This window comes from Gadus morhua, chromosome 2 (assembly GCF_902167405.1).
Source record: "Gadus morhua chromosome 2, gadMor3.0, whole genome shotgun sequence".
Classification (NCBI taxonomy): domain Eukaryota; kingdom Metazoa; phylum Chordata; class Actinopteri; order Gadiformes; family Gadidae; genus Gadus; species Gadus morhua.
This window is the reverse complement of record NC_044049.1, coordinates 1405364-1432216: the sequence shown is the minus strand read 5'-3', so window position 1 is coordinate 1432216 and position 26853 is coordinate 1405364. Positions and strand designations below refer to the sequence as shown.

Sequence of the window (26853 nt, the reverse complement as noted above, 5' to 3'; positions counted from 1 at the left end):
TGAACTGAATGGCAAAATGCAAATAATGCATGCAAAACGTTTTTATACATCTCAATGTGGCTATTCATGTGTGAGGGAGTCCATCTGTAAACGTGTGCGTTTGTTGACATGTGTCTATGCACGTTTGCGCGTGTGTGTGTGTGTGTGTGTGTGTGTGTGTGTGTGTGTGTGTGTGTGTGTGTGTGTGTGTGTGTGTGTGTGTGTGTGTGTGTGTGTGTGTGTGTGTGTGTGTGTGTGTGTGTGTACCTGCTGGGGTAGGGGCTCTTCGTCGTGGCTGAAGGGGTGCTCAAACACCACGGCCGCCAGCAGCTTCCCCGACAGCGGGTCCTTCTTCACATAGTCCTCCAACAGGTCCTCAGTCTCAAACCCGCGCACTAAGGAAACACACACACACACGTTTGTGAGTCATGCTTTTCTAGGTGAGAAAGAGGTGGTGTTTTTACTGCGTCACACACACAGACACGCACACGCACACGCACACACACACACACACAGAATGTGTTCCACCACTCAGCGCACGTACGGCCGTGCACACGTCTGCAACGGCCTTGACCTCCTTCTCATTTCCCCGGCCGAGAGCGACCACACTATCGGCACTCGTCACACTATTGGTCTGACAATCACCAAACTACGGCTCCACACCAAACACCAAACTATGGTTCTAAACAACAAACTATGGTTCTAAACAACAAACTATGGTTCTAAACAACAAACTACGGTTCTAAACACCAAACTACGGTTCTAAACAACAAACTACAGTTCTAAACAACAATTCTATGGTTCCACACACCAGAGTTTGGTCGAGAACCATAGTTTGGTTTAGTTCCAAACACCAGCGATAGATAAAGCATAAAAGACTTGTTAATTTAAGAAAGCAAGCAACGTTTTTTTATGCAGCACCTTTCACATACCCAAGTCACAGAGAGCTTCACAACAACACAATAAAACAGAGACAACCCAGACAAAGACTCTGACAGAACAAACACAGGGCTAGCTAAGCCTGTCCAACCAGACGATTTAGTTACTGCTGTTAAAATGTCCACAGAGTCTATCTGGCCTGAGGAAACAGAGGACACTTCACTCGGGTAATAGTGAGAAAATGTATGATAGTAAAGATATCTTCTATGTTCTGCCATGGACCAACATACCCAGAGAAGACAGGTTAAATGGGTTACCCTCTTGGCAATACATAGCATTCCAAACTGACTTTATCTTTTTGTCCAAACCACGAAGAAATGGTTGTGGAAATGCTCAACAATGGTGGACAAAAGTGTTCAACCAGATTATTCTTAAAACATAAAGAGTGGCCGGACAGGAATGGAGATAAGATATACATTGTTCATATCTGTTGGTTGTACCTAAAGATTGACCCGTTTCCTTCACTATAATCTGGCGCCCATTCAGGAACGCCGAGGTGTGAGAAGGACAAGGAAACTCGCTCGCACTCCCTGGGTCATATCTGGGTCAGCTGCCAAAATAAATACTCTGTGGCAACACGCTGTGCTTGTGGATCGTTTCGACAGAGCAACTCCAACTCATTTCACCAGTACAACTCCGGAAACACCTGGGAGAGACTGTGAACCCATGGAGTTGGACCTTCATCCAACATACTGCTCAGATGTATTCCTCAGGTGTTTAATCTCACACACAGAGAAACATCCACATTCACATTTAGGGGATTTTGAAGACGCTTTTAAACCTAAGCGATTTACAACCATTCATCCCCACATTCACACAACAACGGCGGAGTCAACCACGCAGGGCGACAGTCAGCTCGTCAGGAGCATTCACGGTGAGGCGTCTCGCTCAGGGCCACCTCGACACTCGGCAAGGAGGAGCCGGGGATCGAACTAGCAACCTTCCGGCGACCAGTCAACCTGCTCTACTTCCTGCTTCCCTCATCTAAATCATCCTCAGGCGTATAATCCCACACAAACACAGAAACACTATCTGTATGATAGTGTTGCGTAGTGTGGGAGGCAGAAGACATGGCCATCGATGGGGGGGGGGGGGGAAATAGAGAGACTGGAGGTCCGGCCAGGCCAGGCAGTCAGACAGACAGTGATGGGCTGTCGGCTCTTCCCATCGCAGCTGGCCAGAACACAAACACGGAGAAGGGCGGGGCCGTTTGCAGTTCCTTTCAGGACAACAGCGTAAGCCCACATGCTGCTACACTGCCATAGCTCTCATACACAAACCCAAGCAGCGCTTAGTCATACTGACACAGGCGCGTGGTCGCAGACACACCAACACTAACGCAATTAGTGCCGCTCACTCCAAACCTTTTCCCTTTAGATGATCCCCGTTTCCTGCGATACGACTCATGATGAATACCAAATCAAAACTGAATTAACTGATTTTGTGTCGCCGTTTCCGCGTCGGGTTCACATCATCAGAGTTGGACGGTGACCACATCATTACGTTTACATTCAGGGTGTTTAACAGACGCTTTTATCCAAAGCGACTTACAATGAGTACATTTGTCAGAAGAAGCGAAACAATATATCGCTGTCGACACAGTAAGGATGTTCATAGAACCAAGTGCCGAGCGCTAACCATCACTAGGTTAACCCATTCCATGTACACAACAGAGATAGCTAGGATAAGACGCTACACAATGCCAAGGACTATTTTTAAGTGCAAGGACGTACAACATACAATAAGTGCGTACATTAAAGGGGTGAAATTATGCCACCAGGAGGAATCGCCAACTTGCGATGTCAGTAAACCACAGGAAGAGGCCTACTTTCACACGGCTTGCAGCAGCTAATCACACTCACACCGCATGATTTCACCCCTTTAAGTGCCAGGACGTACAACATACAATAAGTGCATAAGACGGGTGTTGGGGGGGGGGGGGGGGGGGGACATCATCAGAGCTAGATGGGAGCACATCATCAGACCGGGTCGAGGCCCTAAACATAAGACCGAGACGAGGCCCTGATCATCAGACCGGGTCGAGGCCCTAAACATCAGGCCGAGACGGGGCCCTCATCATCAGACCGGTACCCACCTGAGCCGATGGCCCGGGGCCCCAGGCTGTGCTGCACGTCCTCCGCCACCTGCCGCACCACGCTGGAGTTCCCGGGGACGTAGGCCAGCTGCCACTGGCGGTAGAGCAGCTGCGGCGGCAGGAAGTTGACGGCGAAGCTCTCGTAGACGGTGGCGTTGGGGTAGTTCTTGAAGGGCACCTTCTGTCGCAGCGCGATGAGGATCCCCGCGAACAGCATCGGCAGGAGGATCTCCACCAGCGTCACCAGGATCTGACGCTTCTGCAGGGTGAGAGCCACGGTCAGCACAACACCACAACGACAACAACAACAACATTGCAACAACAACGGTGACACCAGGGCCCTGTACCACGAAGCTCGCTTAGAGGGTTAGCGAGGTATGTTGAGCTCCAAGCCTGGGTTAGTTGTACCACGAAAGTCGATCTCTTTTAGCGTCGCTTTATCACCATGGTGACTTATGCTCGCAACCAAACCTGGTCGGGAGCAGTTTTTCGGCTTAGTCTAGCCGGAGATCAGCTACTTAAATCGGAGTGCGTAGCTTCCTAGCCCCTCCTCTGACAATGGCGTCACCATTTGTGGGTGTTCCCGTGGACCTCGGCGCACTTCTCGTACAGGCGTCTCTCCGGAGACAGAGGGTTTTACGGGACAGAACCGATCCCTTGGCATTGTCTGACGATATTCAGATTTCAGACTTTATTGTCATTGTGCAAACAACGAAATTTGGGTTCTTCATGAGAGATACAGATTCTCCTCAGAGGGTGTTCGTTATTTGATCGTCCTTTTGGACCTTATGTAGACAATGATTACTGTTGCGCATTATGTCTCCGTGACAGAGTGCTAGAGTGGAGGTAGGGCGTCAGTCTTGAATTTCTGCGCGGGGGGTTCGACTCCCAAGTGATGCAAAATTATGTGACGCTTAAAAAGTCCTAATTCCCATGCATATGGAATACTTATTCACTAAAGCTTATGGAATTATATTTTTGTGATTATTTCGAACTTGAACCCATATTTTCAAGGCCGTGCTGGCACCACATCTACGGGGGTAAAATGCTGATAGAAAAAATGATGATAGACCGGCGAAATTGAACCCCGGTCGCTGGCGTTCGGGTCTTATACCAATCCATTACGCTAGAGCCGCTACCTCTCAGCAGTCGAAAACATGCCATACATTTCTTAAATAGGGTGTATTTAAAGTGAATTCCCTAAATGATAGAATAAGGCAGGATGGACGTTGCTTATGCATTTTTAAATCATCATCATTCTATTTGGATTGATGGCGAACAATTCTGCATTTGACAGTTATTTTACAGACAATATGCAGAATATTATCACTTATACACATATGGACTGCTTGATCTATCGTAAAGGTGAAAAAAATGACGCAAAAACGCCCCTTTCACGTGAACGCGCACTGAACCTAAAGCGGAAAACCTGGTTCAACTAATTGAATCTAAAGTGAGCTTCGTGGTACCATTTAACTCTGATTGCGAGTTGCGGCTCTGTCGAGCCAGGTTTTCCCAAGAAAGCCTGGGTATGTTCAGCGAGCTTCGTGGTATAGGGCACGGGATCTGACGCTTCTGCAGGGTGAGAGCCCCGGTCAGCACAACACCACAACAACAACAACAACAATAACGTCAACAACAATGGCGACACCAGGATCTGGCGCTTCTGCACCGCCGCCAGGGGGAGAGCCACAGTGAGCAGACAACAACAACAACCACCGCCAGCGCCAGGGAGAGAGCCACGGTGAGCAGACAACAACAACAACAACAACAACAACAACAACAACAACAACAATAATGACGAGTGAGGTTGTGACATTTGCATTCAGGCCGTTTATCAGACACTTTTTTCCAAAGTATCTGACAATAAGAAGAGAAACAACACTATATCTCTGTCGGTACAGTAAGGAGGTTCATATAACCAAGGGCCAAGCTCTAACCATCACTAGGTTAACCCATTCCCTGTACACAACAAAGATAGTTAGGATAAGACGCTGCACGATGCTACTATTTGTCTCAAGAAAGGGGTGATTCAACCAAGGATCATATATTTGCAACCTGTGTGGGTGTGCAACTATATACAGGTGCTGGTCAAATTATTAGAATATCATGAAAAAGTTGATTTATTTCAGTAATTATATTCAGAACGTGAAACTTACATATTATATCAATTCATTACACACAGAGTGATATATTTGAAATGTTTATTTCTTTTAATTTGGATGATTAGTACTGACAATTACTGAAAATCCCAAATTCAGTATCTCAGAAAATTAGAATATTAGTTACGACTAGTACAAAAAATGATTTTTTAGAAATGTGGGCCAACTGAAAAGTATGAACATGGAAAGTTTCAGCATGTATGGCAATCAATACTTAGTTGCAGCTCCTTTTGCCTGAATTGCTGCAGCAATACGGCGTGGCATGGAGTCGACCAGTCTGTTGCACTCCTCAGGTGTTATGAGAGCCCAGGTTGCTTTAATAGTGGCCTTCAGCTCTTCAGCATTGTTGGGTCTGGCATCTCGCATCTTCCGCTTCACAATACCCCATAGGTTTTCTATGGGGTTAAGGTCAGGTGAGTTTGCAGGCCAATCAAGAAGAGGGATACCATGGTCCTTAAACCAGGTACTGGTAGATTTGGCACTGTGTGCAGGTGCCAAGTCATGTTGGAAAATGAAATCGTCACCTCCATAAAGTTGGTCCGCGGCAGGCAGCATAAAGTGTTCTAAAACTTCCTGGTAGACTGCTGCATTGACCCTGGACCTCAGGAAACACAGTGGACCAACAGCAGCAGATGACATGGCACCCCAGACCATTACTGACTGTGGAAATTTTACACTGGACTTCAGGCAACGTGGATTCTGTGCCTCTCCTGTCTTCCTCAAGACTCTGGGACCTTGATTTCCAAAGGAGATACAAAATTTACTTTCATCTGAAAACATAACTTTGGACCACTCAGCAGCAGTCCAGTCCATTTTGTCTTGAGCCCAGGCGAGACGCTTTTGACGTTGTCTCTTATTCAAGAGTGGCTTTACACGAGGAATGCGACAGCTGAAGCCCATATCTTGCATACGTCGGTGTGTGGTGCTTCTTGAAGCACTGACTCCAGCTACAGTCCACTCTTTGTGGATCTCCCCCACATTTTTGAATCGGTTTTGTTTGACAATCCTCTCCAGGGCGCGTTTATCCCTCTTGCTTGTACACTCTTTTCTACCACATCTTTTTCTTCCCTTCGCCTCTCTATTAATGTGCTTGGACACAGAGCTCTGGGAACATCCAACCTCTTTGGCAATGACCTTTTGTGTCTTGCCCTCCTTCTTTAAAGTATCAATGGTCATCTTTTGGACAGTTGTCAAGTCAGCAGTCTTCCCCATGATTGTGTGTCATACAGAATCAAAACGAGAGACCATTTAAAGGCTTTTCCAGGTGTTTTGAGTTAGTTAGCTAATTAGAGTGTGGCACCAGGTGTCTTCAATATCTGACCTTTTCACCATATTCTAATTTTCTGAGATGTTGAATTTAGGGTTTTCATTGGTTGTCAGCTATAATCATCTTCTTTTTGGCAAAAAACACTTATAATGTATCAGTCTGTTTGGAATGAATGTATACATTCTACAGGTTTGACTTTCTAAATGGAATTAATGAAATAAATCAACTTTTTCATGATATTCTAATAATATGACCAGCACCTGTATGTGCTCATGGGATCGTGTGTGTGCGCGCATTCGATCTTGTGTGGGTGTGTGTGTGTGTTCATTGGATAGTTTGTGTGCATTGAATCTCTCGTGTGAGTGCGAGTGTGTGTTTATGTGTGTGTTTGTATATGTGTGTGTTTGTGCGTGTGTTCCCTGGGGCCCACCAGGAAAGCAGGCTGTGTGTGTGTGGCCTCTATTCTACAGGGAACAGTACCCGGGTGACTGTAACAGACACCCTCTGGTCGAGGTCGACTCCCCAGGTACAGTCTCATGTACTATTATTGATGAAACACAAACACGACGACTGAGGGAGGAGCCGACCCTGAGTTTACCAACGTGGACGGGAACTCAAACCAGACTTTGGGATTTGATTCTGTGACAAATTATTTGCACCACTCACGGTTAGAAAGGTAGTTCGATAAAAACGTCATTAATCCCCCGGAAGGGGAAAGTCCTTTGTAACAGCAGCCAAGCAGTATTGAAAGTCACAGGGTATAAAACAACACAAATACAAAGTAGTGCTAGGGAAAACGGAACTAGACGGTAGAGTAAGTTCAAACAGAGCCACAGGTTAGCCTTTTGAAGAAGCTAAACTGAGCTATTTTAACGCTGACATTTAGGATAAGGGCTTCGATAGAGAGCCTAGTGGGGCTCCTCATCACAACAAGGGGCGGCCGGTGGCTCAGACGATCAGAGCGCCTTGGCTGGTATCTGGTAGGTTGCCAGTTCGATCCCCGGCTCCTCCTGGCTGAGGCTGTCGCCTTCTGCGTGGCTGTCACCGCCGTCGGTGTGTGAATGTGTGCATGAACGGGTGAATGTGAGGCAGTGTTTTAAGTGTTTACCATGCCCCCATCTTAAACCTGAACGGGTCCCAGCATTAGAAGACAGCCGGGAGGCCGGTCGACCAAACTGGATCAGGTACCCACCAGAGACCCGAAGTCACCCAGCCTCATGCTAATCACAAGAACGCAACACTGCCGGCGAACCAAAGCCAAGACACAGCGGTAAACAGACTCGCACAATCTCTCTGTCGCCTAGCAACCATCATCTGTTCAGCAGGGAGGTGATAAAAGGAGCCGGGAGAAACAATCTCCCCACCCCACATATTTCTCCCTTTTCTTGGCTCGAAAAAAGGTCTAAACAAAAAGAAAGTGCCACTAAAAATCCAACCGAGCGTTGATTACAAATTCCCCACCACCTTGTGCAAACGCCTGACCTAGTTTAAAGCCCCTTCAGCGACTTCTGTGAACGTGAACGCCCGCCTGTACGGTAGAAGAACCCGCCAACCCAGAAGGTATCGTTTCAGGATAGCTGCAGTTTACAGGTTTTTCTTATGGCTACTTTAGCTCAGGGACATAATGCTAACTGCTAGTGGGAACAGCAATTATAGGAGACACATTAACCGTACGTTACTGCAAGTATTAGCTACACTACTTGGTAAAATATAAAGCGCTGTGGACCTGGTTTCACAGTGTAAACATAAAAAGAGGGAGACAGATTTGTTTCCATGAGCAACATTAGAAGACGGAGAACACAGAGGAGAAAAAATAAGTTTCCTTCCTTCAATTATGTTCAATTATGTTGCTCTCGTGACCGGCTTCCTCCCGAAACAAACCAGGCTGACAAGCAGACAGTCAGCTCAGAACAAACAGCTATAGAAGACAATCAGCTCAAAACATACAGCTATAGCCAACGGTCAGTCAGCTCAAAACATACAGCTACAGAAGACAGTCAGCTCAAAACTTACAGCTATAGCAGACAATCAGGCAGCCAGCTCACAACATACAGCTATAGCAGACAGTCAGCGCATAACACACAGTCAGCTCAGCACATACAGCTATACCAAAGAGCTGCACACAGCTATACTACTTCAGCAAATTACTTTACTCTATATGGTGCTTTTCCTACATGGCGGACACTCGAATGCTTGCACAACTAAAACTCACATTCACCCATTTTGCCATAGGGGGAATTGATCAGCTACTGAATCGAAAAGGCTTTGGGACTATCTGACACAGGACTATTGATCACACACTCTATGACTGGGTCCATGAAAGTTCAATCTGCATGATGTCATGATTTATGTACGTTGGTGTGTTTACAATCCATGCATCACGTGTTTAGGTGCGCGTTCTTCCAACCTACCTGCTGGAGATAGTTCTTCCAGAGCAATAATCCAAATTGTCTGATGATAGCCATTTTCTTTGCAGGGGAAGAGGAGACGGCTCAGGCCTTCTGATCTACAGCCGCTACAGAAACACATTTCAGGGTTAATTTAAAACTTTGAACATGGAGGTCGTTGGCACGAGCAAACATGACCTTAACTGCGTGAACAAAAGAATTCTTGATCTGATTAAAATACAGGAAACGGATTATGTGACAGCTTGACTTAATAGCATTCTGGTCTTAATATAGAAACGGAATCGAAAGAATTACAATGCAAGGTTATTACACCTTGGATGTTAGGACAAGGGAGAGGGTCTGTGCTTAATATTGAATAAATAGAGACGTACATAATATATAGACCTACATATCACTATCAGTAAACGGCCACGCAGTCGCATTAAACCATTGTTTCTTCTGATGCTCAAACAAAACACAACGCATCCATTGCTGAACATTCATAAATCTTTTGAAATAGTTTCAGCCCTTTGTAATAGACAGTAGCGCACATCAGTGTATCGTTATTCAATACGCTAATGTGGCCTTTTATGGCATTTCAAGACATAAACACACAGAACTCCTTCACATGAACCATGAAGTCATCGCCCAGGTTGTCATTTGGAACGTCTGGCCGTGCAGCCTGATCTGATGGGCTCGATACTTAAGGCGATGGGCCTCAGATCGGACATACAAACACACACACACCGCAGACACTGTTATGATGCACTTCGTTTTTAAATATGTGTCATGTACCCATGTCGCTGCAGCCTCCTCCCTCCCTCAGCCCCGGGGATAGAGATTACCTTCCGAACCATCAGTAGTCCAGCCTCATCTGATGCTGATCCTTCTGTCTGAATCGACCCGTATCCTCCTCACAACATCCGGAGTCACTCTGGTTCGCCGTCCTTCGAGTTGGAGACCGACATGACGAACGAGGCGAGGGGTTAGCGCAGTGGAGAGAATGCAGGTGTGATCTCCGGGCGTGTTTCCTGTGCTTAGGACGATGACTTTGCACCACCGCCGCCTAGGCTGCTACTCGCTGAGAGGAACGACCCGTCAACATGGGCGGTCACATGACCCACGTCACGTGACCCGAGGAGCTGTTGTCTTCGGTCACTATATGCAAATGAGGTGCTCAACCCTAAAATATAATCGAGTGTTCTTATAATTTGGTTATTATGTGTCTGCAAAAATATTGGTAAAAACGAATTACACAAAGATTGAATAGGATTATTATTTATGTAAACAATTATTTTATTGAAAAGTAATATAAGTAGGTATTCACATCAAGACTAGACAGCAATGTACAAAAAAAAAAGTGTGAACATTAAACTTTATAGATTTTGGAATACAGCAAAAAAAAACAGCTTCAGTCTCCACTATACATATGAACATTTATCACAGGAGACTAACCTTCTAAAGGAACCTTCTTTTTTATACAAAAGTCACAACACCATTTGCAAAGAACAGTTTCAAGTGAGTACAGTACTCAAATAACCACATCAAGTAAGGCTTAGACATCTACCATTTCTTCGAACAAGTAAAACACATCCACATAATTCCCTTAATTCATATTTGATTGTTTCAACAGCAGTCTGTACGCGTTTCTCCGGGACTTTGCAAGTTATGGAAAAATACTGAGAATCCCGATCGCAGAACCAACACTTTTTGGGTTCCACCTGCCCAGCTCGGGCAGGTGCGTGATCGGGCGGGTCGTTAAGGCGCGTCAGAGAAACACAACAGCGGAGTCGTTTCGCAAGTCTACCCATGGCCGCGTTCACATCTAGCAGACAGCGTTTTTTGTCTGCTTTCAGCCGTGCAACAAGCCTCGCACGTTTTTTTTGTGTGGAGGACGCGGTTCTCCGCCACGCTGCCTCAACGCTTCACCTCCAGCTCCAGGTGCTCTGAGCGCCCGGCCCAGACATTAGAACCACGTTCACAGTCTTCTCTACAGGTAGATTTGGAGGCAGACGAAGCAGGCAGTAGATCACATAGCAACGTCCCACACGTACACAACAATTGAAAATGCTAAAATACATTTCATTTTTTAATTCAAAAATAATAAATTGCTAATAACATCTCCCAAAGTATCACAAGTGGTTATTCTTTTATACCGACAGTGCGTTAGTTTTTTTTTCTTCCTTTTTTTTTTTTTAAAATACATGTATCTCTATATATATAAATATATATATATAAATATACATAACATGTTCTCACAGTTGATTCATGAAATAAAAACCGAAAACCTTTTATGCGCCTGAAACTATCCGAGCTAGCGTGTTGCGTGAGTCTGTGGCCCTCTCGGCCCCCTGAGCAGAGTCCTGTTCCGGGAGGCTCCCAGCAGAGTATAGAGGGGGGAGGTTGGACTGGGAGACAGTGGTCCAGGTGAACAGGAGGTCTGACACGACCAACCAGTAAAAACACCCGACGTGAAAGACGAGACCTGAAATCAAACGTTTTCTTTTTGTTTTACTTAAATACACTTCCTCTTTTTTTTAATTCTTTATTCTCTCTCTCCGTCTTAAAGCTAATTTTTATTTATTTTTTTTAAAATACAACTCCTGGCGGTGGCAGAGAGTAGTGCACGCAGACGCGCGTCAGTAAAATAGCCACGACGGACAGGAAAGTGCTGGAGCAGCGGCATACCGACCCCGAGGAGAGAACCCAGAGGGGGCGGCCGTACGCCGATCGTTCACAGGCTCAGAAAGCCCGCCTCCCTCTCCGCCTCCTCCACCTCCATCTCCCCCCCGCTGTGCGCCGCCGCGTTCTTCCTCTTCACCTGCTTGCAGGAGAAGACCGCCGGCCGCTGCATGGGCACCAGGAGACGGAAGCCCGGGGAGGCGTGGGCACCGCCGTGGCCGCCGGCGGCAGCGGCGGGCAAGTCTTTGACGGCGCAGGGGACGAGGGCGGAGTAGGAGCAGGTGGGGGAGGAGCTGGAGCAGTGGATGGAGGCGTAGCCCGAGCTCTGGAGCTCCAGGGGGGAGAAGGGCAGCGGGGCGCGGGAACGGCTGCGGGTCCGGGCCGGGCCGCTACCGCCGCCGCCGCCGCTACCGCCGCACTCCGACGCCTCCCCGCCGCCGCGCTCCGCTTCACAGAAGCTGTTCTCGGCGCTGGACAGGGAGCGGCAGTGGTCCCGGCAGCGGTCCGGACCCTGGTCCCGGGAGTGGTCCAGGTCCAGGTCCATCCGGCGGTCTAGATCGGGGTCCGGACCGTCGGCGGCGTCAAACCACTCGTGCAAGTTGATGGCGTTGACGGATGCTAATAAAAAACAAAAACAAAAAAAGAACGAGAGGGAGACGAGGTTAACGCCGTGAACCTTCTCAGTTACATTCACATTACAGAAGCTTTTATTCAGAGCGACTTACAATAAGTACAATTGACCGAAGAAAGAGAAACAACAATATATCACTGTCGTTACAGTAAGGATGTTCATAGTATCAGGTAATCATTAGGTTAACCCATTCCCCGTACACAACAAAGATAGCTAGGATAAGACGCTACACGATGCCAAGTCCTATTTTTAAGTGCCCGGACGTACATACATACATACATACATAAGTGCATATAGGAGGGGTGGGCTATGCAGTTGAGCTCTCGGACGAAAGCACGCTCAAACAGATTTAGTTTGTATCTAAGGGACGATGTCACACGCAAACAGAAACGTCCTTCAATGCACTGACCTTTAAAAACACAAAAGCCTTACGCAATGAATAAAAACATCGCTCTAATTATCGCGCCAGAGAACAGGTATCCAAGCACAGCATCTCTCAATCGTCGACAGACTATGGATATGGAAGGCAGTCGGTGGCGTTTGGCTGCTGACCGTAGGTGGCAGTGTTGCGCTAATACCAACACTAGAAGATGAGCAGAATTAGGGGAAAAGAGGACGGCACGACCTTAATTTGTAAATTAATACGGCATCAGTGGAGATACGGTCACACTGTTTAGAACATGAGTCGTCGGTCTGTGTGTGGAGGGCAGCGAGTCGGCTATCCCTTCATCGCCTCGGTCTGTAATTGGTCCAGCAGAACTCGTCTTCATGGGCGTACAGAGGAAAGGAAATGACCTGCAGACAGAGCCGTCATCTGGGTATAATGGCGTCCACCGGGAGGGGGGAGGGGGGGGGGGCAACGCCATTGTATTCGATCGGGGCCGCATTACCATCTTAATGTTATCTGTACCAATGAGGTCATCCGGTGACAGCCGGCTGACTCATGCAGCGCTGGTCCCCCCCCCCCCCACATCATAACAGTGGACTGGGGACCCCACCTAATCAGGGGGCATCGCAGACAGGCCTTCCCGAGAGATGTGGTCATGGGGAGAAGCCTAATGACTACGACGCAGACATCTGCACGAGAGACAAATTAAAAAGAGGATCGATCGACTCCCCCCCCCCCCCCCCCACCGCCCACCGCCCCTAACAGGACAGGACGTAAACAGACCACCCCCGGGGAGGCAGACCCCCGCTCGTCCAGTAACGACCCAACACCCCTCTCGGGATATCCAACTCCCCGCTGTGGAACGTGAGGAGAGCGGTCCCCGTAAAAGAGCGGGGACAGCAGGGGGGGCACGCTGAGCTACCACGGCAACCACGCTCGACGAGAGCCTAGGGTCGATCCACACGGGGCAACCACGCCCCCTGCAGGCCGGGAGTAGAATCTATTTTGGGGCGGTTAACTTATCAGGTAATGGGGGAAATTAAAATGTATGGGATCGGTGCTACTCTGAGCTATCGGCATGTACTGCAGATCATTTGACCGGAAAAGGTATAATAAATATATATTAGTAAATCGTACACACTGTCACTTTATATGTCTACTTATTTTTTTGTATATAAAAAGGACTGGTCCATGCTGTGTAGCCAAGAGTGACCTTTTACAGTGAATAACAAACAAGGGCCCTTTAGTGTTATTATTCAACACTGTGCCCACGGCGTCATCAGCCCCAGAGGGCCCCCGGTATAAAAGACTCACCCTCTCCGTCCCTCTCCAGCTCGCTCTCCTCCAGGTCACCCTCGTAGCCGGAGCCGGACGCGTCCAGGCTCCAGTCCAGCATCTCCCCCAGCAAGGTCTCCTCCTGGGGGGACAGCTCGGCAGTGGGCGTGCCCCGGTCCGCCTGCAGGTCGTCATCCTTTCTCCTGGGAGGGGGGGGGAGAGAGAGGGGGAGAGGGAGGGGGAGACACAGTGGGCTGCGGTGAGTCACTGCCTAACGATCGCACAACAAACACCGTATGGACAGAGTCGGCCGCAGAGCCAACAGTAACACAGCCCGCAGGAAGGAGGGCAGGGGGGGAGGAGGGGGGGAGGAGAGGGGGAGCAGGGGGGAGGAGAGGAGGATGAGAGGAGAGCAGGGGGGAGGAGAAGAGAGCAGGGGGGAGGAGAGGAGGATGAGAGGAGAGCAGGGGGGAGGAGAGGAGGAGCAGGGGGGAGGAGAGGAGGATGAGAGGAGAGCAGGGGGGAGGAGAGGAGAGCAGGGGGGAGGAGAGGAGAGCAGGTAGGAGGAGAAGAGAGCAGGGGGGAGGAGAGGAGAGCAGGGGGGAGGAGAGGAGAGCAGGGGGGAGGAGAGGAGAGCAGGGGGGAGGAGAGGAGAGCAGGGGGGAGGAGAGGAGAGCAGGGGGGAGGAGAGGAGAGCAGGGGGGAGGAGAGGCAGAGTCGACCATGCAAGGTGACAGCCAGCTCGTCAGGAGCAGTTTAGGGTTAAGAGTCTCGCTCAGGGACACATCAGCACTCAGCTAGGAGGAGCCGAGGATCGAACTAGCAACCTTTCGGCAACCGCTCTACCCCCTGAGCTAAGCCGACCCTGTTAACGCCCGTGGGCGCGCCGTCCCTGCAGGATAATAAACCGGGCTTTGGAGTCCCCAACAGAGGGCTGGAGGGGGGGGGGGCGGGGCAGCTGGTGCTGGGGGGGGCGGGGGCCAACCTTTTGTTGTTGCTGGAGGGGGAGCAGAGGAAGGTGTGGATGTCGGCCGGGGAGCCGGTGGGGCTGGGGGGGTCCATGGGGGGCTCCACCTCCGGCACCTCCAGGATCTGACACAGCTCCCGGAAGTCCACCACCTGGGGGGGGGGGGGGGGGGGGGTCAGAGAAGGGGCACAGTGAGGCACGGCGGTCCAAGTGCGTGCACGGTGTGTCGTTTTGCGTTGACTGCAACTGGATGCGACTGGCTGGGACTCGCCGGAACCCATGTATGTATGCATGTACGCATGTATGCATTAATGCATGCATGCGTGTATGTATGCAATGGCAACCGTTGCACACCTGATCCCATGAAGGAGGGATCCCCTACTCTGCGTTCCTTCTCTAGATTTCTTCCTTGCTAATAAAAAGGGAGGGGGGGGGGGGTCCAATACCTTCTCCAGGCTGATCTGTTGGTACGCCTCGTCGTCGAAGCGCTGCTTGACGGCGGTCAGGGAGACGTGGCGGTAGTCCTTGGGAACGTCGGGACTGAAACTGGGGAGAGCGGGAGACACCAAAGAGTTAGAGAGACGGGTGAAGCTAGGGAGGATGGGAGAGACCAAAGGGTTAGACGGAGGGGTGAGGCTGAGGAACGACGGGAGGAACCAACGTTGGACGCGTTTCAAACGTTGCACGACACGAAGAACAAAACCTGTCCGCCCACAGAGATTCACTCTTTATTATTTGGCGGAGAGAAAAAAAACTGAATCTACCAAATCGAGCTTCACCCGGGAAAAAGCGGAGGTTTAGGGGGGGGGGGGGGGGGGGGGGAGAGAGGAGCAGAACTGTTACCTTCTACACAAGCCCATGAAATATTTATAATGACATAAAAAATGGAAAATCTTGTTATTTCTCCATTTGGCGACCTGCGCCAACATGTGATTCATCCAGCCGCCGACTGGTACGACCCATTTAGGGATCCGTTTGGACAGAAATACACACAGAGAAACGCAGACAAGCAGCCACATACCCAGGAGGCAGACGTGCCTGTCCATTCACGGCACAGAAAGGTCATTTAATGTCACATTATAAATGGCTTATTATTGCATCTTAAATAAAAACCAGTCAAAGCCGGTCGACCGGGGTGGAAGACAGTGAAATGAGCATCGGCCACAAAATGAGAAGCGTTACGACACAACACAAGATCTTGGCTACTGGCAAGTAGCAGAATAAAACCAGCAGAATTGGGGGGGGGGGGGGGGGGGTTCCTTACAAAACATTGAAATATAAAACCATTACTACCGCATCTCTGCGGTACTGCTGAAGATATCCCTCACAAAACATAAAAAAGAAAAAAATCATCCAAGCAGTTAGAGTTTGCCATAAAGTAATAATGAGAAGTGCCTCCGCGCGTTCATCTTCAGAGAGACCGTGGAGGGCAGACAGCTCTCTCTCTCGTCACCTCCTACACACCGACCCACACTGCTCAAGTCATCTGCACAGCAGACTGCCGGGACCTCAAGTGCACGAATCAAGGAACTAATGAATGACTTGAACACGGCGGCGAAGACCACGCACACGCACACGCACACACACACACACACTTTGGTCCGTGTGTGTGTGCGGTTGTATCGTTTTGGAACAGGACCAGACCATAAGAAGGAGAATGTATTCACCATTTGACGTAGAGTTGCAGAGCGTATGTGGTGAGGTCTTGTTTGGAGAAGCTCGTGTATTCGACCATCTGTCTGGGCCAAACGGGAGCTGTACGGACAGACGGACGAGGAGAAGGTTACACCGGGGAACAGAAGACCTTCTGCATGTTGTCGGAACATTGGGTGTAGCAAACCCCCCCTACTGAGTTACATTTAAATGGACATTTATCCAGTGCGACTTACAACTTACAAAGTACATTTGTCAGAAGAAGGAGAAGAAACAACAATATATCGCTGTCTGTACAGTAAGGATGTTTATAGAACCAAGTGCCAAGCAGTGTTGCCAGATTGGGCCAGGTTTCCTTCCCAATTTGGCAGCAGCAAGGGAACACTGGTGGCCAGATTGGGCGGGAATCTGGCCCCGATCTGACAACACTGGTGCCAAGCACGATCGCTAGGTTAACCCATTCCCTGTAAACAACAAAGATAGCCAGGATAAGATGCTACACGATGCCAGGTACTAATCTAGCCACCCGACCTCGACACAGGTGAGGTCAGGGTGGACACGGGTCGGGTGGTTCAGGGGCGGGGTCTTGAAGGTTGCGTTACCGTAGTGATGCAGCGCCCGGGACAGCAGCAGCACGGCACAGGCCAGCTTGGCGGGCGGCGCCGTGGCGAAGGCCGAGTGCAGCAGCGACAGCTCGCAGATGTACTTGAAGAGGTGCACGGTGCGCCACTCCAGGTGCAGCAGGTACAGCAGCACCTTGCCGTAGTCCAGCAGCATGGGCGTCTGGAGGGAGGGGGAGGGTCAGAGGTCAGTGACGCCGTCACCAACTGATACACAAACACTGGGAGGGATTATCGCAGGTTTAGGTCGGCGGCCATTTTAGAAAACAGATCGATTTGTCGATTTGTTGGAAACGCAAACAAATCACACGACAAAAGCTGCACAACGTGTACGAATATTAGTTATTATCATAAATAAACTGACAACCGGACTGGTGGATATTAAATGCACAGATTATATAGTTCTGAAACTATATATAAATATATAAAACTTCAGATAAAATCTATATATACATATATATATACATAAATGTTTTTTGCAATTTACACTTTCTTCCCATTTTCTGAGTAAACAGCCCACAGGCTGTTTATAGACTGGCAATATAAAGTGATTCATGCATGAACCGTTCCTACACAGTCCCTCTAACCAGAGCTGGAAGACAGGCATGCATCACAGGGAAAGTGAAGCTGGTTTTATGCATAAATCGCAGAGGTCTTCACCGCGACTCCTGAGCTGTTTTTGGGGGAGCGACTCGCGAACAAAACGGCGACGTTGAAACTCACCCTGATCTTGCCCTCCAGCACGGCCATGACCTCGCCCATCATGCGCACCAGGTCCTCATACTTGTAGGTGTTGTCCGTGAGCCAGACGGCCTCGCGGATGGTCAGGATGTCCCGACTCGTGTACCTGGTGATGGAACGGGCGGCAAACAAACAGTGAGTCTGGTGACTGGGCCAACCTCAGTGTGCATGGACAGCTGGCACGGGAAAAAGAGCAGCAAACGGCAACAAACAACATTATTGAACTACTGTCCCAGCAACAGAAGATCTGCCAACTTTAATTTAGCAACAGACACGTTTCAAAACCTCCCGGACCGAAAGTCCTCGAGCTCGCTGCCAGTTAACGGGCAGAAATAGAAGAATGAAAAAAATAAATAGTAATAATTGGAATAATATTATTCAAATTCAGAACATGCGTTACGTAAAGCAAGAAGGGTGTCAATAGTCCAAAGCAATAAAGACCATTCTAAACCCCAAAAGGATGGTCTACTCAGTACCAACCCCCCACAGTCCGACCACTCTAGTGTCTGCCCCCCCCCCCTCCCAGTCCGACCAGACTCTAGTGTCTGCCCCCCCCCTGGTCCGACCACTCTAGTTTCTGCCCCCCCCCCTCCCAGTCCGACCACTCTAGTGTCTGCCCCCCCCCTGGTCCGACCACTCTAGTGTCTGCCCCCCCCCCTCCCAGTCCGACCACTCTAGTGTCTGCCCCCCCCCCCCCCCCCCCCCCGGTCTGACCACTCTAGTGTCTGCCCCCCCCCCCCCCAGTCCGACCACTCTAGTGTCTGCCCCCCCCCTCCCAGTCCGACCACTCTAGTGTCTGCCCCCCCGCCCCGACCAGACTCTAGTGTCTCCCCCCCCCCCCCCAGTCCGACCACTCTAGTGTCTGCCCCCCCCCCCCCACCCCCTCCCAGTCCGACCACTCTAGTGTCTCCCCCCCCCCCCCAGTCCGACCACTCTAGTGTCTGCCCCCCCCCCCACCCCCTCCCAGTCCGACCACTCTAGTGTCTGCCCCCCCCCCCCCACCCCCTCCCAGTCCGACCACTCTAGTGTCTGCCCCCCCCCCCCCCCCCCCCCCCCAGTCTCTTGCTCTCTGACTGTCCCTCTCTGAGTGTATTAAGACCCTAGTGTCCCTGACTGCGTGACTACATGTATTGACTTCATGGATCTTCTTTGTACAGCGCCCGTGGGTACCTTGAAAGGCGCTTTTTTTTATAATAAAATGCGTTGTTGTTATTCTTCTTCTAGTGCAGCGGGGGGCCTCACCGGGTGCAGACCACCATGCAGGCGATGCCCAGCAGCTGGAGCCGGGCCTTGGGGACCGAGCGCCGCCCCAGGTAGCGGTCCACGCAGCCCACCGTCACCTGCAGCGTCAGGCTGGACAGGCTCTTCATGGTGGTCACCTCCACCAGCCAGTCCACCAGGATGTACCTAGCGCAGAGGGGGGGGGGGGGGGGGAAGGGGGGTTAAACCGGGCGCAGGGTGCGTGGGCACCGGGTGACCCAACGGAGGGCAAAGACATCCCAATCAAGTCCGTGTTTTTGGATGAAATTTAGATTTCATCCAATCGTCGCTAGTTTCGTTTTCACATCATTTGAAAGAAAATAAATAAGGCATAAGATAATAACAAACAGCACGGGAGCACACTTTCGTTTGGCATTAGCGTTCGCACAAACAGTCTTCGGTCTGCGATTCGTAGCCATCCCCGTCATCTGGGTTTTAATAACACGGTCGCTTCTGTTCGACACACTCAAAAATATGATCTCTATTATCGAGTCACCTCTTTTTTCTATCTATTATTCCTTCCTTTCCCCCCTCAGTCCAACAGCCATATTAGAGCTGATGCCACCTACAGTGTCGTCATGCGTTTCTCATCTTCCATAGAAGACAACACCATCTTCCTGTCTGTATTTTTTTCAACAACGTTCCTCTAATGACAATAATTATGTGAAAACGTATTGCATTTGGCTCGCCCCCACACCTTAATGCTCGCATGGCTGCGTGCAGTGCTGCCAGTTATCCATAGAGTAACACAGAGAGACTGACGGGGGCTTCCTCTACAATACCGTGGCCATATGCCCACCCACGACGTTTGCATGAATCATCCAACAAAATGAAACACTGCAAACTATCATCCATGGTTGGATCCTCCAAAGCGAGTATTTAAAACTCAGTGGCTCCGATACCGTTAACAGTATCGGAAATTCCTCCGATATATACTCGAGTATACATGACCTAGTTCTGAGGACCTCAAGGTGTCCTTGATGCCCCCTGTTACCCAGCTCATGGTGTCCTCGATGCCCCCTGTTACCCTCCTCATGGTGTCCTTGATGCCCCCTGTTACCCTCCTCATGGTGTCCTTGATGCCCCCGTTACCCTCCTCATGGTGTCCTTGATGCCCCCTGTTACCCTCCTCATGGTGTCCTTCATGCCCCCCTGTTACCCACCTCATGGTGTCCTTGATGCCCCCCTGTTACCCAGCTCATGGTGTCCTTGATGCCCCCCTGTTACCCAGCTCATGGGGTCCTTGATGCCCCCGTTACCCTCCTCATGGTGTCCTTGATGCCCCCCTGTTACCCTCCTCATGGTGTCCTTGATGCCCCTGTTACCCACCTCACGGTGTCCTTGATGCCCCCCGTTACCCACCTCATGGTGTCCTTGATGCCCCCCGTTACCCACCTCATGGTGTCCTTGATGCCCCTCCTCAGCGTCTCGGCGGCGCGGGGCCGGGGCGTGTGCGGGGAGGAGCTGAAGAACTGGGCCACCTGCTCCACGCAGGCCTTGCCCTCCAGGCCCAGGGGGTTCCCGTTCAGGCACACCTTTGCCAGGGACAGCTGGGGACGGAGGGGCAAGCGTCACGGCTCTGACACCACACGCAGGGAGGACGCTCACTCCAAATGCACCCCAGGATTCTTATTTTCCTGTCGATTTGGTGCCAATTTCGGCAAACCTAACTTAAATAAACATAAAAACACCCCCCTAAGAGAACTAAATTAGCTCGACCGGCCGGTTGATAAATCGTCGCAGCCGTACTTGGAACCCCATCGGTTTCCCAAAAAAGTGGTTCCAAGTAGTAACGAACGTCAACAACATCATTGACTAGTGCAGTAATTGCACATGGGCCGTCTGCATTAGGGGACCCTCCGACGAGTCCCCGTTTGAACCCCCATCAGAGGGGCAGACGAACAGGCAGGGGACTGGAGCAGAGAGAGTGGCCGGAACTCGTTAGTCTGCCCGCCGACCATTTCCAGCCCCTCAACATATTTTTAACGACAAATGTCAGAGCGGGGATGAAAAACAGCGCTGGTGCATAAATAAAGAGAATCAACAACAGAATCCACACCCCCGCCTCCCCCAGCCTCCATTACACGGCCCCCGGTGTAATGGGCCAAACCAAACAGCCATCTGCCCCCCCCCGGCACCCACCTGGGCCTCCCAGCAGCCTTTGGCAGCGTAGTCACGGAGTGTTCGAACAGACTGCAGGAACCGGCCCGGGTCCGACATCTGAGACAGAACACGGGACACACAGGATGAGACAGCGTTTTAGAACACAGGACACACGCACGGGGGATAACAGGCCCTGCGTATCACAAGCAGAAAAAAGGAAACGCAACGGTGAGGAGGAAAATATCCCGGGAGGAATACTAAGTGAAACACTTTTGTGTGCGGTAGAATTTCAGCTGACATCTCTGCAGGTCTTTTTTTTAAGTATGGGGTCATGACAAAGCACAACGCGAAGCAGTAATGCTGAGGAATAAATTTGAATTATTTTAAACGGAGGCCCCTTCTGATCCCTACTGCCGTCTGGGATTCTTTTCCTTTCATGCGAGTGACCCTACATCTACAGGCCTCGGCCTCTGTGTTAGACCTTCACATTAATACATATTTACATTTAAGGGCCTTTTGCAAATGCAGAATGCAGATTTATTCAAAGCCGGTTGCTGTTGGTGTGAGGTGTCTTGCTCAGGGACAACTCGACACTCTAGGAAGCTAGGAAGAGCGGGGGATTGAACTAGCAACCTTCTGGTTACCAGTGAACCCGCTCTACCTGCAGAGTTAAAAGCCAAACCCTGACCCAGACCTGGTCCAGGCCGTGGTGCTGCTGACGGAGAAGGACGCACGGAGGTCTGGGAGGGGATTCAAACTCACCGACGCCTTGTAGTTCTGATCCCACAGGAGGTAGGAGCTCTGGAGGCAGCCGGCCTGGGCAGACTCCTTCAGCATGGCCAACGCCCCCGTGTGCATCTCCTCGTCCTGGGGGAAGACACACACGGTTTAATGAACGGTTCCCTTTCAATGGACACAACGTCCGGGTGTCACGTCGTCAGAAAGAGGGGGGCAGCCATGTACTACATCAACTCCCTCAGCCACTGCCGAGCTGAACTCATGACAGAAAACTACAAGCAAGTATTGTCCACGTCCAGGGCCTGGAGCCATTGTCCGAGCCTAGCCGTGTTGTTCAGCTTGCAGTAGCACTGTAGTTACACTGTAGTTACACTGTAGTTACACTGTAGTCACACTGTAGTCACACTAGGGCTGCTCGATCATGGGAAGAATCATAATGATTATTCTGGTCAATATTGAAATCAAGATTTTATCCAAACGATTATTTTTGAGTTTAAAACAGTTATTTATTCAGCATGTCTCTCCGGATTTTTTTTTTTTTTAACTGAGAACTTTGAAATTTTGCCTTAAAGAAATACACTAAATGGTGATAAAGAAAATGTTCCAATCTAAAATGATGAACAGACATGTATCCAGCTGTTCTGCCCTTTCTATAAAACATAAAAAAATAATAATAATAAATCGAAAAACTTAATTGTGTTAATTTGGTGATCGTTTGACGCTAAAATCGAGATCAAACTTTGATTAATCGCCCAGCCCTATGTAGTACTGTAGTCACGCTGTAGTCACACTGTAGTCACGCTGTAGTCACGCTGCAGTCACGCTGTAGTGACTGTAGTCACGCTGTAGTCACGCTGTAGTCACACTGTAGTCCCGCTGTAGTCACGCTGCAGTCACACTGTAGTGACTGTAGTCACGCTGTAGTCACACTCACGTCAAAGCACAGCAGAACTCTGGCCAGGGAGTGCAGCAGTGGCCCCTTCTTCTCCTGCTAAACAACAAACGAGAACACCGTCACATTAGAACCCTGTTCCCACACACAGCCCCGTGGAAACAACCAAAGACACCACGCCATGGTCCGTGATGGACTCATTGGGTCTTAGGGTTAAGTTTCAGATTTAAGGTAAATCGCAGGCAAATTTGAAGAATTTGTGATTAGAAAAAACTGTGGACGTCGACACAGGTCATGCTTATCACGATGAGAAGACAAGTGATGATCAATAAATAAGAAATTAAATTGAATTAATCATAACACGCAAACCATAGTGAATTGGTATCAAAGTAGCTCTGTGACTGGCCTGTGCAGCAAACAGCTAAGTATTCCCTGGTATTAACGTACGTCATGTTGCCCCCCCCCCCCCCCCCCCCGTTCAAAGTACTCACACTCGCTTCGCACTGGGCCTTGAGGCGGTGGAAGACCACCGCCTTGCAGCAGCTGCCCACCAGGGACCAGGGCGGGCGGATGAACACCCAGGTGAAGGGGTCCGTGGCGGCAGGGTGCAGCGCCTCCGCCAGGCTGAAGTAGTGGGAAGCCTTGCGGCCGCACACATCCGCCTGCCCCTCGTCGCACTTCAGCGCTGGGGGGGGGGGGGGGGGGGGGGGGGACAGAAGCAGAACGAGCAGATTGAGGCCCCGTTCACACGAAGCCGATTTCATGGCGAAACCGCAAAGGTCTTGTACGGTTCGGCCTCCCGTACACACGAAGCCGGCGAATCGGCTGACCGAAACCGCAAACTTCTGAAACCACCCTCGGAGGTGGTTTCAAATCTACCCGGTTTAGTTTTGGATTCGTGTGTACGCCTGAAACCGACTGAAACCGCAAACCATGACGTCATCGCCCCACCCCTCGACCTCCTAGCCAATGGCTCTTAAGCCCGCGGAGTCTCAGAAATCACATGCGAGCATGCGCATAAGGGCAGCCTTTATGCGCATGCTCGCCTCTTGTGTACTACAGCGTTTCTACAGATCTACCCGGTTTCGCTTGGCTTCGTCTTTACGGAGATACTTCGAAACCGGATCGATCGAAACCGTAACGGTTTCGCCCGTTTCGGCTTCGTGTGAACGGGGCCAGAGAAACAGCGTCCCTCTCGGGGGGGGGGGGGGGGGGGGGTTGCAGGGTGAGGAGAGGGGGTGACTTACGTCTAGGGATGCATCGAAATGAAAATTCTTGGCCGAAACCAAAAGTGGCTTTTGCTGTTTTTCATTCATTTTGCTTTAATTTTTCACCATTGCATGAATCAAACAATTAAATGTCCTTTAAAACCTTTTTTGTCTTGTAATAAATGAGTAAAACAATATATATATATATTTTTTTTAATAATAAAAAAAAATGTTCGGTGTATTATTTTCGGCCTTTTTACTCCTTCGGCCGAAACCGAACATTATGTTTTGGGCCATTTTCGGCCGAACATTGTCGGTGGCCGAATATTCGGTGCATCCCTACTTACGTCCTTCGTTGTACAAATAGGCGATCCCCAGCTTCACCGCGGCTTCAAAGTTCCCCTTCTCCGCGGCTCTGGTGGGGGAAAGAAAGAGAATGGCATGTCAAAACAGGATCACCGTACAATATCGTAGCAAAGACAAGTAAACATATTGTAATTATTTTATATTATTAAAGAACTAACCTTTCAAACAGCCAGACACTTTTGGGGTCCGGCCAGGTGTCCCGGAAGCTGACCCGGGCCCAAACGCTGGAGTGGTTGTCGACGATGTCCTTCAGCTGGGAGTGGACCTGGGGCAGACGTCAGCCAAGTTACACTCCTCTGAAGCCAGGGGATCAGGTGGACGCAGAGGGTTGTGTGTGTGTGTGGAAAGTAAATATCGTGAGGTCGTCTGTGTGTGCCACATGTAGTGGATACTTGTTAAAGTGTGTCCAGCTGTGTGTGTGTGTGTGTGTGTGTGAGAGCGTGTGTGTGTCCATGAGCATGCGTGTCCTTGTGTGTGTGTGTCCTTGTGTGTGTGTGTGTCCTTGTGTGTATGTCCTTGTGTGTTTGTGTCCATGCGTGTGTGTCCTTGTGTGTGTGTATGTCCCTGTGTGTCCGGGTGCGTGTGTGTGCACACGTGTGTGTCCCTGTGTGTACTCACTGCCCGGACAGCCAGCAGGTCCTCGGCGGAGAGGCACTGGAGGACGCAGAGCAGCACCTCCTCTGGGAGGGACAGCAGCGTCTGGGCCTCAGCTCGCCTGCGGACCCTCTTCCTCGCGGTCGGGATGGAGAAGCATTTGGAGCAACGACAGTGGACGACTGGAAACAACCAAAACACAATAATTAACATCGGAGCAAGAGGAAAGCCATGGGTAACTATGGGTTTAAGCACTGCAGAAAATCGCCATCTTTGATTCGAGCGATAACACATGAACTATTCAGCAGTCAAATGCGCTAAGCTGATGATATATATATATATAGATATATACTATATATTGGTGAATCCTAAGTGACAAAAACGGTAGCCACTTCCATTCATTCACTGTTACAGTAGATGATGTAAACCAGCAGGTAGCCTAGCCTCGGTGGAGGCAACAGCTACCATTTGAATCAGCTTAACAGCCCATGGGTGATACGACCCAAATCGTTGAATGAATAATTTGACCCACCAATTCAAATGACTACACACTCTCATACATATATATATATAACACAGTCGATGTGTATATTAACCATGCTACACCAGGCAGCCTAGAGAAACACAACTAAAGAGTGGACAGTGAGGGAAATGAGCGCCACAATTTCCCTCCTGTTGCCTAACCTTCCCTCGAATGGGGCATCTCAAGAGGTCCTCACCCTTCAGGCGTTTGTCATTGACTTTTTGTTATGGAGCATAAAAAAGCCAAGGCAGACGACCTATTTTCGGGTAATATAAAGAAAGCCACTTTTAACTTGAACTTGCTTGACCAGGCAAACCAGCCAAGTCACTGCTAACCATCGGTGTTGACAAACCAAACACAACTAAACGCAACGCACACAAACCACAGCCAAACGTGCAATAATACTTCATATATGTGTATACATAAGAGTGTTTACATGTTATTCACTGTTTATTGTGAATAAATAACATTACTTGAATGATTGCTTACCGCCCGCTTTCATTTCACTTGGAGGGATCTCTGATCTGGGATCGTGGTCGTCTCTGGTCCTTCTCGATCCCGCTTAGAATGATTCAAATTACGCCGATATTAATTTCAACTACAGTGTTTGGATCCACCGAATGTTATGACATCCGTATTTTTAACTCAGCTTTAGGATTACTTGTGGTTTTAGTGTGTAGAGTCTGCCTGTAAAGTAGTAAGACTGTAGGCAGCAGTTCAAATGTAGACACGCTTCAAGGACCCGCCCCCATTCCGCCTTAGACCCGCCCGCGCCCCGCATTTGAACCAAAGCAGCCATGCTATTGGCCTCTCAGGGTTACGCCTCACTACGACCAAGCAGGCACCGGATTGGTCACAATGTTAAATAACACCACGGATTGGCTGGTTTTGAGCAACTTTGAAATAAGTAATGGCTATAGGATGACAAACGAGTATTTCGAAGTACGCGCTCCAGACTCGATTCGTTTGATTGGTCGACGTGTTTAAAACACATCTGCGGTGCCGCCCATCGCTGTGACTCATGGGACGTGTAGTTCAGTAGAAACCACATTTTAAAGGTACTGTATTTAAAGGAACAGTACCCAAAATAAAACTCACTCTTTACGGTCTACATGGTAAAATAAATGATGCATTACATTTATATATATATATTTTATAGACATTGAATAAAATCAGGAAGATGTAAATAGCAAACCTTAGAGAAATGTAAAGCGGTCCGGATGAATAAGATGGAATATATAAAAATGAGACATTGATTGTATTGATTTTATCATTGTATTTTTGATGTATCTATGTATATATATTTAGCCTATCTGTTAAAAAATAATGCAATCTTCTCCATCTGCATGTTTTAACCTTTTTCCTCTGGTTGAAAGTGTGTTA

General features: G+C 49.5%; 2 protein-coding genes across 3 annotated transcripts in view; both read right to left on the bottom strand.

The window, feature by feature from the left end:
- Nucleotides 1-8907, bottom strand: part of abca3b (ATP-binding cassette, sub-family A (ABC1), member 3b) — a 38520-nt gene extending 29613 nt beyond the window's left edge. Inside the window, exons 1-3 of the mRNA XM_030373640.1 lie at nt 8854-8907; nt 3014-3272; nt 247-374 (exon numbers count right to left, since the gene is read on the bottom strand). Of these exons, the coding sequence (XP_030229500.1) occupies nt 247-374; nt 3014-3272; nt 8854-8907 (441 nt within the window). The remainder of the gene's footprint in view (nt 1-246; nt 375-3013; nt 3273-8853) is intronic.
- A 1184-nt stretch (nt 8908-10091) lies between these two features.
- ccnf (cyclin F) lies at nt 10092-26213 on the bottom strand. 2 transcript variants are annotated; one of them, XM_030373680.1, is made up of 17 exons: nt 25960-26213; nt 24972-25129; nt 24512-24618; nt 24335-24402; nt 23271-23464; nt 22822-22878; nt 21912-22016; nt 21189-21266; nt 20442-20596; nt 19029-19193; nt 17769-17892; nt 17028-17208; nt 16440-16527; nt 15219-15318; nt 14791-14924; nt 13845-14008; nt 10092-12129 (listed from the first exon to the last, which is right to left on the bottom strand). In XM_030373680.1, the coding sequence occupies exons 1-17, from the start codon at nt 25970-25972 to the stop codon at nt 11564-11566; spliced, it is 2457 nt and encodes an 818-aa protein (XP_030229540.1). In that variant the 5' UTR covers nt 25973-26213; the 3' UTR covers nt 10092-11563. The 2 variants fall into 2 exon arrangements, with proteins under 2 accessions (XP_030229540.1, XP_030229547.1); XM_030373687.1 differs by having other exon boundaries at nt 22822-22875.
- Between the last annotated feature and the right edge of the window lie 640 nt (nt 26214-26853).